The sequence below is a fragment of the Falco peregrinus genome, chromosome 1, assembly GCF_023634155.1.
Source record: "Falco peregrinus isolate bFalPer1 chromosome 1, bFalPer1.pri, whole genome shotgun sequence".
NCBI lineage: Eukaryota > Metazoa > Chordata > Aves > Falconiformes > Falconidae > Falco > Falco peregrinus.
This window is the reverse complement of record NC_073721.1, coordinates 111,611,505-111,626,366: the sequence shown is the minus strand read 5'-3', so window position 1 is coordinate 111,626,366 and position 14,862 is coordinate 111,611,505. Positions and strand designations below refer to the sequence as shown.

General features: G+C 37.5%; 1 protein-coding gene across 1 annotated transcript in view; it reads left to right on the top strand.

Moving 5' to 3' along the window:
* Window positions 1–14,862, top strand: part of MINDY2 (MINDY lysine 48 deubiquitinase 2) — a 39,916-nt gene that overhangs the window by 2,965 nt on the left and 22,089 nt on the right. Inside the window, exons 2-6 of the mRNA XM_055808213.1 lie at window positions 6,444–6,501; window positions 8,205–8,269; window positions 12,143–12,301; window positions 13,195–13,297; window positions 13,847–13,989. Of these exons, the coding sequence (XP_055664188.1) occupies window positions 6,444–6,501; window positions 8,205–8,269; window positions 12,143–12,301; window positions 13,195–13,297; window positions 13,847–13,989 (528 nt within the window). The remainder of the gene's footprint in view (window positions 1–6,443; window positions 6,502–8,204; window positions 8,270–12,142; window positions 12,302–13,194; window positions 13,298–13,846; window positions 13,990–14,862) is intronic.

Below are 14,862 nucleotides of genomic sequence, written 5' to 3'. Positions count from 1 at the left end.
GTTGGCATTGTTTGGAGTGGCAAGCTTATTGGCAGTTCACCTGTACATCACTGACAGTAGCTAGCTAGATACCAAGGCTGAGGATGGACATCCATATTCTTCTCACTTCTACTGAACCGAGGTGAACACTAGGTTGGGTCAGCTAATTGTAATTTGGCAACAAGGAAGCAGACCAAAAGATGAAAACAGGTAAAAGCATAGCAAGAATCCCGTAGCATACGTCAGGCAAAAATAAGCTATGTGGCAGGGGGGGAAAGATGGAGGAAGGACGGGAAATAAAAATCGCAACAGAGAATAAGAAGGTAAACAGTTAAGCTTTTGGCTTTTGTCCCTGTATCAGATGCCAACTTTGCTTTTTAAAACTCTATCCTGACAAGGCTGAGAGTTTTGGTTATCCTGTAGGTAGATATGGTCTCTAATACCTTCAGTTAATACATGCCAGTGCCCAAAGTTGAGAAGCAATGGTTACAATACTAGCTGTCAAGTTTTCATGAGCACTTGCATGGCCAAATACATGCTACGGTTATTCCAGATTGGGAGTGATAACTGGAGATCCAATGCTGTGTATCAGCTAAGCTTGTGCAGCAGTGAATGTTGAACTCGGATAATCGTTTGTGACAAGTAGAACATAATGAGTTTGCCTAGAACAAAAATATTTATGTTTAATAATAAGTGGGAAGCCTTCAGAGACTGTGTAGGCCATAAGGATGGAAATGTTTATGCCCAAAAACTGAGATTAACATTTGGATGTATTAAGGAGAATTCACCTTCTGAGGTATTTCAGCTTCTCAAAATGCAAGCTTCTTACCCCCCCACTAGAGTAATGTTTAAAAGATACTAAAAGTTTGGTGACCTTCTGTTTGTATGTCCCTGTTGCCCTCTGTCAAAACAGTGGGTTTTGAGAAAGCCCTCTCTGAGTAAAGAGAGACCATAGGTGGTTTGTTAGATAGCTTAAAGGATTGCAATAACAAGAAGACCTAAGATGTAGGTAGGTGTACATTAGGTAGGTGTGCCGTGTGCTCAAAATATTTTTTCCTAGTGGTTATGAAGATCTTGCTCATTAATGGAGCAAGATTCTTTTCTGTTCCTCCTCATTATTCAGTTTTTATTATGCCTTTTGGAGGTGTTTCTGATACTACTGTTAAGATTTTTATTTAGGGATACAGGTATAAAGACTACTTTAAAGTAATTGATTCTTCTAGAACGCTGCATCCGTATGGCCTCATCTGCTGGTTTGGCAATGCTTGTGTGTTTTGGAAATTCTGAAATAGTAGCACCCATTGGGACTGTTCAAATACTTTTTTGATAATACCAGGTTTTGGAACCAAACTTGTGATAAAACTGCTACCTCTCTTTTATCCACTACTTTCAAAGGAGTCTGGATATACAGCTTTTGAGGTGGCAGATTGTAGAAGCTTTACTTTTCAATGTTACAATTATGAAATTGCTTTTCTTTTGAAGTGTTTTTGCAGACTGCCTGTGTAATCGTAAAGTTTAGTCTTTAGGAGGCAGAGCCCAGGAGTTCTGCTTGCAGAATTGTTACAGAAGTAATTTTCTTCTAAGTAAAAAAGAAAACAAAAGCAGTATGATACCAACCTGAAAAAACAGCTTAGGTTTCTGTGATGGAAATGAGAGCAGAAACAGAGTATTGAAACATTTAAAAATGTATGTACAAGTATGGGTTGTGTCTTCTGATGTGGAGTAGCATAGGACACTGTCTCTCAGCTTGTTCAAATCTGAAGACGACCCAGTTTTTTCTCAGGCCTGTGGCTCACTATGTAGTTAAGCTTAGCATTGCAAAGGTTGCTTTTTCTAAATACTTTTTTGTGGTGTTTGTTAAGGTGTAGTTCATGCACCACTTTCTGATAACCTCTGGCATTGCATTAAACTGTAGTTTTGTGTGATCATGGCAATCATCAGATGCTGAAAGCTTATTAAAGGTGTGATGGAATTCTGCTCTGTGTTTCTTGTGATGTCATGTAGCTGAAGAACTCTGTGAAAACACATTGGACAGAAATTAAAACTCTGAAATGTTCAGGGATCAGAGAAACTGTTTTGGAATGTGAAATAAACCTGAGGGAGATCATAATGTAATACAAATATAAATAATATTAATAATGACTTGGGAAGTGAGCCCATATGGAGTATCTTGTCCTTACAGCTTTTTATATAGGAGAATAATCCCATCCCAGCATATTTGACAGCGTCTTTAAATATTTTTCTATCACAGTCTTCTCAACAAATGGAAGGTTTTGGGAGCTGTGTTCTGTACGTGCCTAGTTCTACTAAAGTTTCTGTAACTTTCAGAACTGTGTGAATTACATATTTAGGTGACAGTAACAATTATGTAAGTAAATATTACATAACTACTTATGCCTGGGTGTATTCAAAGTGATTTTTGGGTTTAGGTACTCATAAAAATGGGCTTTTTTCAGAGGAGCTGAGTACAGTATGCTCCTGCTGATGCTTCATGTGTGAGTCTGTGGTGGCAGCACCGGGTCTGAGGTCTGGCACTAGCCTTTCACACATGATCTGCTTTTTCTTGTTACTGAGCTAAACCTCCTTATGGCCAGCATTTGACAGATTGCTCAGATGAATTTGCTCAGCCTTTGAAGGTGAGTTGCTGGTGAGCTTCTGATGAATGCTCAGCAGAGGCCTTGGCAGCCTTCCTCCCTGCATCTGCGGGGGGAGTTGAGCTTACAAATTAGCAGGCCTCTAGCTGTGTGTTTTCCAGAAAAAGCAGCCTGCTCTGAGGGGCTGACGGAAACCTGGGTGAGGGGGCAGTGTGAAGGTTATCAGGTGGTCGCACGTACTATCAGGGTGTTGTGTGGTCGGTTAGTGAAGCTGTTCCTGCAAGGCAAGAGGTGTGTTTCTGCAGGGAGTCCAAACTGGTTTTTTGTCAAGGCAGCTTGAAGCTACTGTTACCCCTTCCGGAGCACTGAGTGCAGGGGAGTTGCATATTTTAGATAAAGGTGGTCTGAGACTATAAATAATAAGCATGGTTGCTTTTTATGTGCATAGTATTTTCAGAAGTGTTAGCTTCTGTGCAGGACTATATAACTTTATTTTTTTAAGCCCTTCTGAAGAGTGGGAGAATGCAGTGGAAAATATTTAAAATTAGTATTATGTAGTTTTCTGGTTAGTAGTCTTAACACATAGAAATTGTGTTGTTGTAGTAGACAAAATTCTACTAGAATTCTATACTAGAACACTAGACAAAATTGTACTAGACAGACTGTGCAATATGAAAATTTGTTTACCGATCTTGTCTCTTAATTGTGAAGGTGGCTCAACTGTATTTCACATTGTAGCTGGGTGAGAAGGATTTAGTTTCCCAGTGCTGAGTGTGGGAAATGAGAAGTAGCTAGAATTGGGAAGAGAGATCAGGGCAAAAGACAAGGAAACTGCGATGGAGGGCTACAGGAAATGGGTGGGAGTTGAGGAAATGCGTTTTTCCGAAAATGTAGCATCAAGGTAAAATCTAGCAATTAAGCATTGAAACTTATCGAGAGAATGTATCCCTAACAGAACAACAACAACTTTCACTACTGTTGTTTATGTTGTTTTCTTCTCTTGATTTATGTGGAGAATGACTGTGGTTCTCTATGATTTTTCTCTCTCCCTTAAGTTTTAAGGTGTTTTTCTTTCCCGTTTCCTCTTTGTTCTACATTTCCTGGAGCTTAAGCACTCACAATGTAGCTCTGAACGGTTAGGAAACATCATGTTCTCTCTATATCCTAAAGTCAGCTCTGTTCAAAAGTACTTACAACTGTGCTGGAACCCCGTTAGCTCACTGAAAAGGTGTGATCAAGGTCCCCCAGAATGCCAGCCCTAAAATTATGCCATGAAGTAATCCATTTAAGCAGTTAATTCTGAGATGTAGTTTGTTAAAATATCTAGCTGTGAGAGGTTCTGCAGGTAGGAGAAAAACTACTTTGCTTTGGTTCTGCAATCAGAATAATTGCTTAGCATTACAGTTGTGAGGGACAATCCAGATTGTTAACCAAAGAGCAAATAATATCCCTCTCCGTCCATGAAGTCTGAGACACTTTAATACATTTGTGCCATGAGTACATGGAGCTCAGGTGTAGGTACCCTATGTAACTGTGCTTTATAGCTGCCATTTTTAGAGCAGGCATACTTCTAGATTCCTGACTGTGATGCAGAGCAAAAACCCCCAAGCAGTGCTGGCTGAGCTGAAATGGATGGTGTTAAATAATAGAGCAAGCTAGCTTCAGTCCTGAAAGAATCATCACAGCGGTCCTGTTAATAGTTGAAGGAGGCAAAGCTAATTTTTCTTCATACTATTTTGGAACATCTGTACTGTTTGTAGTCCCCAAACCACTTCATGCATAGCTACTGTAATTCTGTTCTGTGCCGTGACACCGATGCGCCATGGGAGCAGTAATGAACTAGCCCCAGCTCAGGGGTGTGCACAGCTCGTGTTAAGGCTTGAACGCTGCCAGCTTGGCACTGGAAGTTTAGGAATCTGCTTTTTGAACCTGTAGTCCTGTTACTTACATGGCACAATGTATTATATTGATGTGCATACTCAGTGTGACTATTATGAACAGGATCAAAGATTACGAAAACCTTTAGTCTGAGTATTAATTTGGGGAAGAAGTTAAGAAATTTTGTATGTTCCAATCAGTTGCCACTCATGTAAAAGATGTTTTCAAAAATTCCTGTGCCTATGCATGCATGACTGATTTTCTTCTTGTTTAATTCATATAATTTTAAGTTTATTTTTAAAAGCAGAACTAATTAGGCCTTCTTTCTTATGAATTTATGCTTCACTGCTTTTCTGCTTTACTGACAATTTGCAGTTTTCATTCCTTTCCTTCCCCAGATCCCAGTACTGTCAGCTGCTCTCTATGTCCACCATCTATGGGTTGATCAATGTGACATATGCTGTGTGGCTGGTTCTAAGTATGGGCATATTTCTTAGCCAGTAAATAACTATCAGGGCCATATTAACTTGGGTCTCTTTCTTCCAAATGTAATGAAACTTCTTGCAAATCCATATATTTCACACATTTACTTTTTCTCAAATATGCTTGAAATTGGTTGTGAGGTAGATTTAGTCCAATCATGCCTCGTTTTCTCTGGAAAGTTACTATTAGTTTTCAGATTGGGAAGGAAACCCTCTCCATCACAGTGGGAATAGCATGTTGTGTGTGTTGCTACACTATATTTTTGAGTTTGGGATGCTGCATCAAGGGCTTTATATGTATTTTTCGTCCATCTCATGGCTTTCTATTTCCTCCTTCCTCTCCACAACAGCAAAGTAGTTGGAGCCTACTAAGTCTTCTCACATCATGTCTTTCTATCTGTGTCAGGGAGAACAGTGATCAGTGTTGACTTGATTTAAAAAATTCTAATAAAATAAAAGACTTTCTAGACTTTCAGTGGTATGATGTTGCAAAGAGATAGGATAAGAAGATGAAAAACTCAAGAGAAAGCTTAAAAACTAACCAAAAAACCAAACAACCAACTCGAAGCCCAAACTCTAGAAAAATAAAATTTGTATTTCTGCAGAGAAAAAATTAGCATGCTATGGTTAAAGACAATATGCTCCTGTGGTATTCCTTCAGATTGCCAGAAGCGTGCCTTTGTATGTGTTTGTGCTGCGGCTGTTACTGCAGTGACACACGTAAATGGAAGTGTGCAACCAAAACATTTATTCAGGATGCTGGATGGATGAGATAAATATGCAAGAAAGAGGGTTTTGGTTCTGGTTGTTGCCCAGGCGGTTGGTTTTAGCAGTTCATAAGGACAGGAATAGGTCAGGGGAGAGGGGAATGGCAGCTTCATTGGAGAGTGCCGTGTGCCTGGTCTCTTCTGTACAGCGTTAAAGTGAACCCTTGCAATGTGGGTGCGGGATGGGAGGCTGGGAAGTCATTTCCCTGTACCTGCAGGAGTCCTGGCTTCCCTGTCCCAGCAGCTGCTGCCGCCAGATTCTCTGCAGCCTCTTGTCTGTATGCAGGAACTTCTGAAGACTCAGTTAAAAGTTATAATGAAGGCAGCGAGTCAGACTTTTTTGAATATGGTGAATTTTTCTTAACTGAGTGTGGCTGCAGGTCCCAGTCTGTTCATCCTGGGTGCTTGCAGCTGAGCTAGTGCAGGGAAATAGTGTGAACTCCTGTGAAGGTGAGGGGTGTGCTGGTGAAGTGTTTTGCTGGGAGTAGGGACCGCTATGCTGAGAGCTGCAAGCAAGTGAAAGTACTGTGTGTGTGTGGTTTTGCTAAAAAACAAAATGCCATATATTTAAATGTTGTCTTGTAGGAGGTCATGGGGAGGTTCTTGGTCCCAGTATGCTAATGCTTTTAGAAACTGGTGAGGCAAATGTGATTAGAAGACTTCTGCCTAGAAATACCTTATTGATACTTTCTAAATTGTGCTGTTCTGACAGTTTAAAAGAGGATATACTTTTACTTTCACAGATTAAGCTGCCACCAATGATGGAAATAATAACGGCTGAACAGCTGATGGAATACTTAGGTTAGTAATTACAAAAAATGGTTTTCAATTATATTATTATACTCATCAGATCAGTGAGTAGTAAGATAGGAGAAATGTTTTATTTATTTACTATTTTATTCAGCTTTACTTGACACATGCTTCAAGAAAACTACTTACGGTATTCAGTTACTCATTCTTTTCCTTAATTGCTCTTAGAAGTTTCCTGTACTGCTTTCCTGTGTGGTTAGCCTAGTGATGCATTTGGTATAGCTTAGTACACCAACACACTGGTAGATTTAAACTTATTCGCGTACCTTACAATGTTGTTTTATTATATGACAGACTGTATTAAGTCATCTGTGCCTTTAATTGCCTGCAGTAATTCTAATCTGTGGTAATATGACCCAATTATAATAAGAAGAAAAAATAATTTAGTCATTGCCGTGATTGGGGTCTCATTTGCATGCACTACGTCATTATCAGATTCAGTGTTCAGCAAAACTGCAGCTGTTTCCCTCTGACAAGTCTGTAACTTCAATAGCCTGGAATGGTCCAGTTGTTAAAAGTGCAGTTGCAATAGTACTTAAACTACATGTACCACAGCTCTTTCGCTTTGTAGCCTAACAAATATAAAACATTTGAGCTTAATGGGCTAGGTTTGATTATTCTTAGGCAGAAGAAAAAAACTTTCTATATTTTCTTTCTTTCTGCTTGTAAAGAATGTAGCTTGTTCTTCTCAAAAGCATATTGCCTAATCTTTCAGTGAAGAAAAGAGTTAATAACTTTAAAAAGTCTTAAGAAATATTGCTGCCTGTGTCTAAAGGTTTCTTCTAATTGCAACAATAGAATAATACTGTCTCAAGTCACTGCGTAATCTCAGTTGGCTAAATGTATGTGTTCTTTATTGAAGGCATATATTAGCTTCTGGAATTATCTTATGAAATTGAATAACAAAATTACCTGCTCAAATTATTTAGGTTCCTTTTCAGTCAATAGGAATAGCAGTTGACAAATGTTTTTTTCTACAGCTTAAAAAAAAACAACAAGCACCCCTTTAACCACTTTGAACAATCTTAATCTAAAAGATTGTAAATTAGGAAACCTGTAATGGTATTCTTCTTTGAGTAGAAACATACCTTTTAGGATTGAAGCAAGGGAATAAATAAGAAAAGCATTTGAAATAAAATCTGAGAGATTTGGGAGAGGCGGTTTATGGATGCTAGTCACTAAAAATGTTATAAATCTTGACAGTGTGTTGATTAACGATTATTTTCCTTTCAGTTGTAGATAGAGGTGGAATACCAGCTTTTCAGAATTATTGGTGTTGGCAACATAGACCAAAATATTCATAGTATCAGTCAGGATAAATGGTTGCTTTTAAAAATTGTGTAACATGATTACATACCTGTGAACGTTGGGACATTTTTCTATTTTTATGTTGAGGCACAGACGAAGGTAAATTTCTGAGTAATTAAGAGATTGGTGTGATATCCCAGGAGATTATGAAATACTGCTTTAGCAACAGCATTGGCCATTTGAATTTTATTTCTTAATATGATCTTAGTATGTTTTTCATACTCATATTTTACTCCATAATTATAATTCAATTTATAAAATGATGCTATCTCATTAATTTGATAGAAGACTTCAATGGTGGTAATTATCATCAGTCAGAAGTGTTCACAGAATGTTGACACTTTGAGTGTGAAATAAACTTAAATTTTATTTTTGCTTTTTTTTAGGAGACTATATTCTTGATGCAAAACCTAAAGAGATATCTGAAATTCAGCGTCTAAATTATGAGCAGGTAAGGAGCTGCTTCTAAAATACACTTGCTTATGTCTGAAGGAACTGAAACTTTTTTCCTCACCAAAGGTTTATCTTCTTGTCCAAAAAAAAAAAAAAAAAAAGCATACAAAGCATTGTTTGTAGTTATTCTTTTTTTTCCTAGGCTTTATGTAGGGCATTATTTAGAAATGCTTCCTATTAGTGAAGAAAAACACAGTATCTGTTAACCCAAGAAATGCGGGGGGTTTTGCCTGCAATGAGTGTAATGAAAGAGGTTGGTTTTTTTTTAATTGAGGAATTGTGACACAAGCAAGTATATAACAGGGATGTTGCTTTTTGAAGTTTTCTATTACGCGTCCTTCAGTATGCTCTGTTCTGTGATGCCTGCTAGACTTTCTCGGAGGACATAAACTCAGCAAGGAAGAGATTGCTGTTGTTAAATAGTGATGGACAAAAAGATGTTGATTCTGTATTATGAAAGGCAATATTATTTGCACTCACTCATTTTTATGTCATCACAGAAGTCTTTCTATGTTGAAGATAATGCTATTACTTTTTGAAAAAAATTAATCTATGATGTATTATCTTGAGCAAATTTTTCAAGCTCTGTCTGTGGTCACAGCTGGTTTTTTGATTACTCATGGAAAAGTGATTTGAATTTATTGTAGGTGTTAGGCTTCAGGCTAGTTCTATTTATTATTAGGTTGCCTTTTCTTGCTCTAATTCAGTGTTGAAAACCAAATCAAGTATCCTGGGATAGTTGAAATTGGAATGAAGATTGCATATGGATCCTTTTAATAATAATCCAAAATATGACTTGTATCAAATTATTATAAATTAGTTGTCTAATAACATAGTTACCTATATTTTTTCCATACAATTCTCTGCTGCAGAAGACTATAGCTGTAATGAAATTACAGGAGGGTGATGAAAACTGTATACCTGCTTAAAGTACAACCTCTATGCTTTACTTGTGCTGAAATATCTGGGTTTACTACATAAATGTCAAAAAGCTTTTTCTTAAATATTTAACTGTACAATTGTTGAGAAACCTGTTCTAGGGATGTTCTAAAGGTACTTGCAGATGCAGAAGTGATATCACATGAGAGGGAAAAAGAAACTAATTAGGCAACTGAGTTTTACATAACTATTACATTTCCAAAGCATTGGAACTAAGTCTTGTTGTTAATCATAATTTTGTGTTTATCTTGACAGTTAATATTCTTTGCCTAAAATGGTATACTTTCTTCTGAGACAAGAAATTTGAGTAAATGTTTTTGATGGCTGGATTTGTAATGCTTGATTTTAGTATAATTTCAGTATCATGACAGGAAACTCATTTCAGCTCTGACTTACTTTTTTACAGTACTTGAGGGATTTAATTAAGTATTTGAATGAAAGTTGGGTTTTTTTAAAAAAGCACAAGTTCTAATGCACAAATTTAAGAACAGGCTGCCCAGGGAGACTATGGAGTCTCCATCCTTGGAGAGAGTCAGAAGCTGTCTGGACATGGTCTTGGGCAACTGGCTCTAGGTGTTGCTTGAGAAGGGGGGGTGGAGCAGATGACTTCCAGAGGTCCTTTCCAAGCTCAACTGTTCTGTAGATTTATATCCTTGCTTTTTTTTTTTTTTATTTTTTTTAGAAGCTTGTTGCTTTGAAGTTGTAGAAATGGCTAATATGGAAATGGTGCTCTTGACATTGTAGTGAGAAACTTCTGCAGTTTTCTGGACAGTCTGATGTTATTCCTCTTTTGTGTACAAAGTAAACATTGCAGAATTAAGGCAACTCATGTCTGTAGGTGTATGATGTGAATTTGTGGGTGGCTAGTGCTGAATTGCTATAGACTTTCTTCCTGTTCACTTTGCAGTGTAAGAATATAGCATTATTTCTTCCAAAACATCTCTGACATCTTGATATCTGGTCCCTACTAATAAAATGTACTTCTTAACTAAGATGGTTTGGTTTGCTTTTATAACAATAAAAACTTAGAAAAAATTTCAAAAAAGTCTGAGCCAAATCTTGACAATTACTTAGAATACAGCAAGACTTGTAAGTCTTGTGACACAGCAAAATTGTCAAAAGGAAGAAGCAACATGTAGTAAACAAGTGCGAGCTGTTACCTTCCTGGTAACAGAAACTTTACACAACAGTGCAGTTAAAGGGCTACAAGCCGTAAAATTCTCGTATTCACAGCAACCACTTGCAAGTGCAGATACTGGGTACTGTTCATGACAGTGTTCTATAGCTGTGCTTTATCAAGTAGTTTATAAGCTTTTCTGTGTAAGCTTCAACTCTTCCAAGAGCTTTAAATCTGCTTAGTAACAAAGAAGTATGTCTGTTTAGAAACTTGCTTTAGGAGTTTTCAAAAGTTGAATCTAAACAGAAATTACTCTAAGTAGGAGCAAGCTTATTGTTCTACTGTCATTGTATTTGAAAAAAAGATTACATTTGAATTTGCATAGAAGTAAGAGGAGTAGCTTAATTCCTTCTGCTAAAATGCTGAAATTGGTGAACATGAAATTTTTGCTGTGTGCCTTAATGAAACTGTTCTGTTGCATTTGTAAAGTGTTGTGCAAAGATCTGTGGGCAAGACTATTTTACATATGTCTGCTTACACAATTTTTACCTACAAGCTTTGTTTCACAGTTCGATTGCATGCTGAGAGATGTTTAAAACTTCTTCCAAGATCTAGGTAACATTCATCTTTCCAACAGATGCCTAATTTGGCTTAGAATTGAATCCTGAATTAACTGTCTTATCATTAAAAGAAGGCAACACAGAGTCAACTCTCTCTGTGGTTTTAGTCTGTGAATCTTTTCTGTCTCCATCTCCTCTCCAATCTGTATTTCTGTGTTTTGTCATGCTTTCCCCCCCCCCCCCCCATTGTTGCAATCCTGAATTCCTCTTAAGCAACAGAATGTTGCAGAAATAAGCAAAAAACAAAACAATGAAAAAAACAAACAAACCCTACAACAACAACAAAAACCCCAGAAAAACAACCCAACCCCAAAACCCCAACAATCAATCAACAAACAAAAAAGCCCCTCGGTTTCCCTGAATCTTTTGCAAATACTTTTCAGATGATACTCTTTGTGGACTGTTCTCACTTGGTGGAAAACTCTTCCTGCATGTCAGGAAACTTGTTGGTTCGAGAAAACTGTCTCACAATGCACTTTTTCTTTGGCTCATTGTTGCTTTGTGTGACTGGATCTTCATAACTTGATAATTCCCCGTAAGATTCCATTGGGATCACTACTATAATAAGTGCTATTTTCATGATTTGTTTCCACAGTAGAATCTACAGGCCACTTAAGGTATGCCCAAAATAAGATAGCAAAACTTCTTTTTATGAAACAAACAAAAAAAAATCAGATTCTTCCTTTTTGTTCACCACTTTAAATACTGAACCCCCAAATTAAAGTTGGCAAATATATCTGTGTCGATGTTTTTGTTTGTTCATTATGTGGTGGCAAGTACTTCAGCCTGACTCACAAGGCAGGACTTAAATGGGTAGGAGAATCCTCAAGAGAGTCCCATAGAGTTTCATTCCCTTATAATTGCAATTCTTCTTGCAAACATCTGGCTTGTGGCTATGGGAGATAGAACTAAAAGAAATAGGAGCTGCCTAAAAGCATCTCGAGAGCAGAAGAACAGTCAGATACAGCTGATTGGAGGGAGAGTTCTTATTTTGCAGATCTCTTCTGGCACAGTGAGAATGAAGAATGTGAATACGCATTGGAACCGATGTTTAGCTAATTTTCCCTTTTTTATTTTTTTTTTCCCCCATAATGTTGAATTGTTGAGTACTAAATGGTGAAGGGTTTGAAGAGTAACCACAAAAGTACAAAGCTGGATTGGTCATCTGTGTTTTCTTTTTTCTTTCTGCTGTCAGAATATGAGTGATGCAATGGCGATTCTACATAAGTTACAGACAGGTCTGGATGTCAATGTGAAATTTACAGGTGTACGAGTATTTGAGTACACACCAGAATGCATCGTGTTCGATCTTCTTGATATCCCCTTGTACCATGGATGGTTAGTGGACCCTCAGGTAACTTAATTTTTTTCAACAATTTAAACAGAATATAAGTTATTCTGAATTTACTGGGGTAAGGGGAGATGTTTCAGAATTTAAACTGAAGTCAATAATGATTATGGTAATGGGTTTTTGAAATCTAATCAGAGAAACTGGATTTTCTTCAGAGAGGAATGAATACAGACTGGGTTTTTTTAGTGTGATAGTTTTGCAGAGACTGTAATCAAACTAACTTTCAAAACCTGTGCTGAACTAATGACTGTGTAAATGAGAATTGTTGTTCTGAGGGAGGTAGGAAGTTGCCAGATGTGGTGTCTCTTGTCATTATTTTTGAAAGCTCATTGGAGAACACTTGGAAAGAATGCAAGGTTACTTTCCTTGTGTCTTTAATTCTGATTTACTAGTCACAGCTTTTGAGAACTGAGGATATTAGAACCAATTAGAGAGAACTGCATCTTTAACAAATGTATAATTTATTTTTAATATTATTTAATAAACAGTAAACTGGTACTGTTTACTTAGGGGGAAACTGGTGAGTTTGGCTGGAATAACCTGCCTCAGATTATTTTTTTTTTATTCTTGTTCATGAAAGTTGCTGTTCTCTTATGCCCCTTGGACCTCCCCATCCCGCCCAGCTGAGCCAACTGATGCCCCATTCTCTCCTCCATCCACTTTAGCAACAGCTTTGATATTAACCATTAACTTAAGGATTTAAAATGGTATCTGAGACAGCAAAACGTGTAACCATCTGGGCTAAAACTTTCTGGCCTAGTGCTTTTAGGGGAGTAATGTCCCCTCTTTGACACGCCTCTTATTTACTGATGAATAATTACCATAGGCTTACAGTTGTGTCCTGTTCTTCACAAAGGTAAGTTCTCTGTTTTGAATGCTGTTCCTTCTTGTTCCAGGTTGCTGACATAGTAAAAGCAGTTGGTAACTGCAGTTACAATCAGCTAGTGGAGAAGATCATTTCTTGTAAACAGTCAGACAACAGCGAACTGGTTAGTGAAGGTAGGTAACTCTCTGTGCTTTATCGAAGTATCTACCCTATCAAATCCTAGTCACATATCTTGTATGTGCATGTCGTATCTTTACATACAAAGTGTGAAAAGCCAAACCTTCCTTCCCTGGGCTGGCACACAGCACTGTGCTTGTCTTCTAAATTTCTTTCATGCGATTTCCAAACCAAGGACCAGCCTCTTTCTCTTGATCTATTAAATATGCTTTCCAAAAAGCTAGAGAGAATTTCCCTTTATGAAAAGGTATTATGGGCACCATTCAGATTTCAACTTGTCCATATATTCTCTCCTGTAATTAGAATACAAATTACACTACGTGATGACAAAGAAAAAGAACAGTAGTAATAGAAGTGGATATAGCATTTCTGAACATCACAGGGTTATCTACAATGCTGAAGTTGGAACTTCCAACACATTTTCCCCTCTCTGATTGTGTTCCCTTAGATTTGTGGCAATACGGGGGCATCTTAGTAGGGAGGAGATAAGAAAAATATTGCCATCGTAACCAGGTTTTATATAACAGTATGTATTGCTTTTGTAGGATTTGTAGCTGAGCAATTTCTAAATAACACCGCTACACAGCTGACATACCATGGACTGTGTGAGTTGACTTCAGCTGTGCAGGAGGGAGAGCTTTGTGTCTTCTTCAGGAACAACCATTTTAGCACCATGACCAAATACAAGGTATATTCAGCATTTTTGTCTTTGATGTTGTGGGTTTTGTCGTCATTTCAAAGCACATCTTGTTTCTTTCCTGTCTTGAAATAGAAACAAATTCCAGTTTGTTATATGTAAGTTTGGCTTATGGTGAATGTAAGGTCTGTAGCAAATGTTAATTGTGAATTACTCATTACAGTGTTTTAGATATCAGGACCTATTGTCACTTGAAATCTTGTAGCACTTTTCCTTATGTTCAGTTTGCTCCCTGTGTTAATTCCCTTTGTGGTTATGTATGACATAACATTTCTTACGTGCCAATCACAAGCTGCATTTAAAGTTAAGTCATGGTAAGGGTAATGAATTTATTTAATTTTTTGTTTCTGAGGATATAAGACTTTGCTTTATGTTTTGGCCAGTAGATGAGTAGCTCCATCATGGTGTTCAAAATACGGAAGATTTGGAGAAGCTGGGATGAGCTACAACATTGGGTCTCTGTGTTAGGGAAGAGATAGTTTTTAAAATTTGAAACTGGGGAAGCAAAATGGCGAGATTTGTGAAAGGAGTATTCCAGGATACGAAAAGCAAGTGACAACTTGGTTAATGGTTCTGGTACTCCTTCCCCTGTGTGATGGAGAATCTGGCTTGACAAGTTTACGATCGTTTATGGAGCCCCTTTGTTCCAACACAACTTTGCCTTTACTAAGACGGTAGTGTATTTTTATGTATCCAACTCGGGTAGAAAGGGGCACAGTCAGATTGTCTCCTAAGATTTAATCATTCCCTTCTCTTCAGTGATAAATGTGAATATTTTGAAGTAAGCTTTTCACTGGCTTGCAATATCAAATCATCCTTAGAGTTAGACATTTCTCTCAAACATAAATACAAGTCTTTACCTTT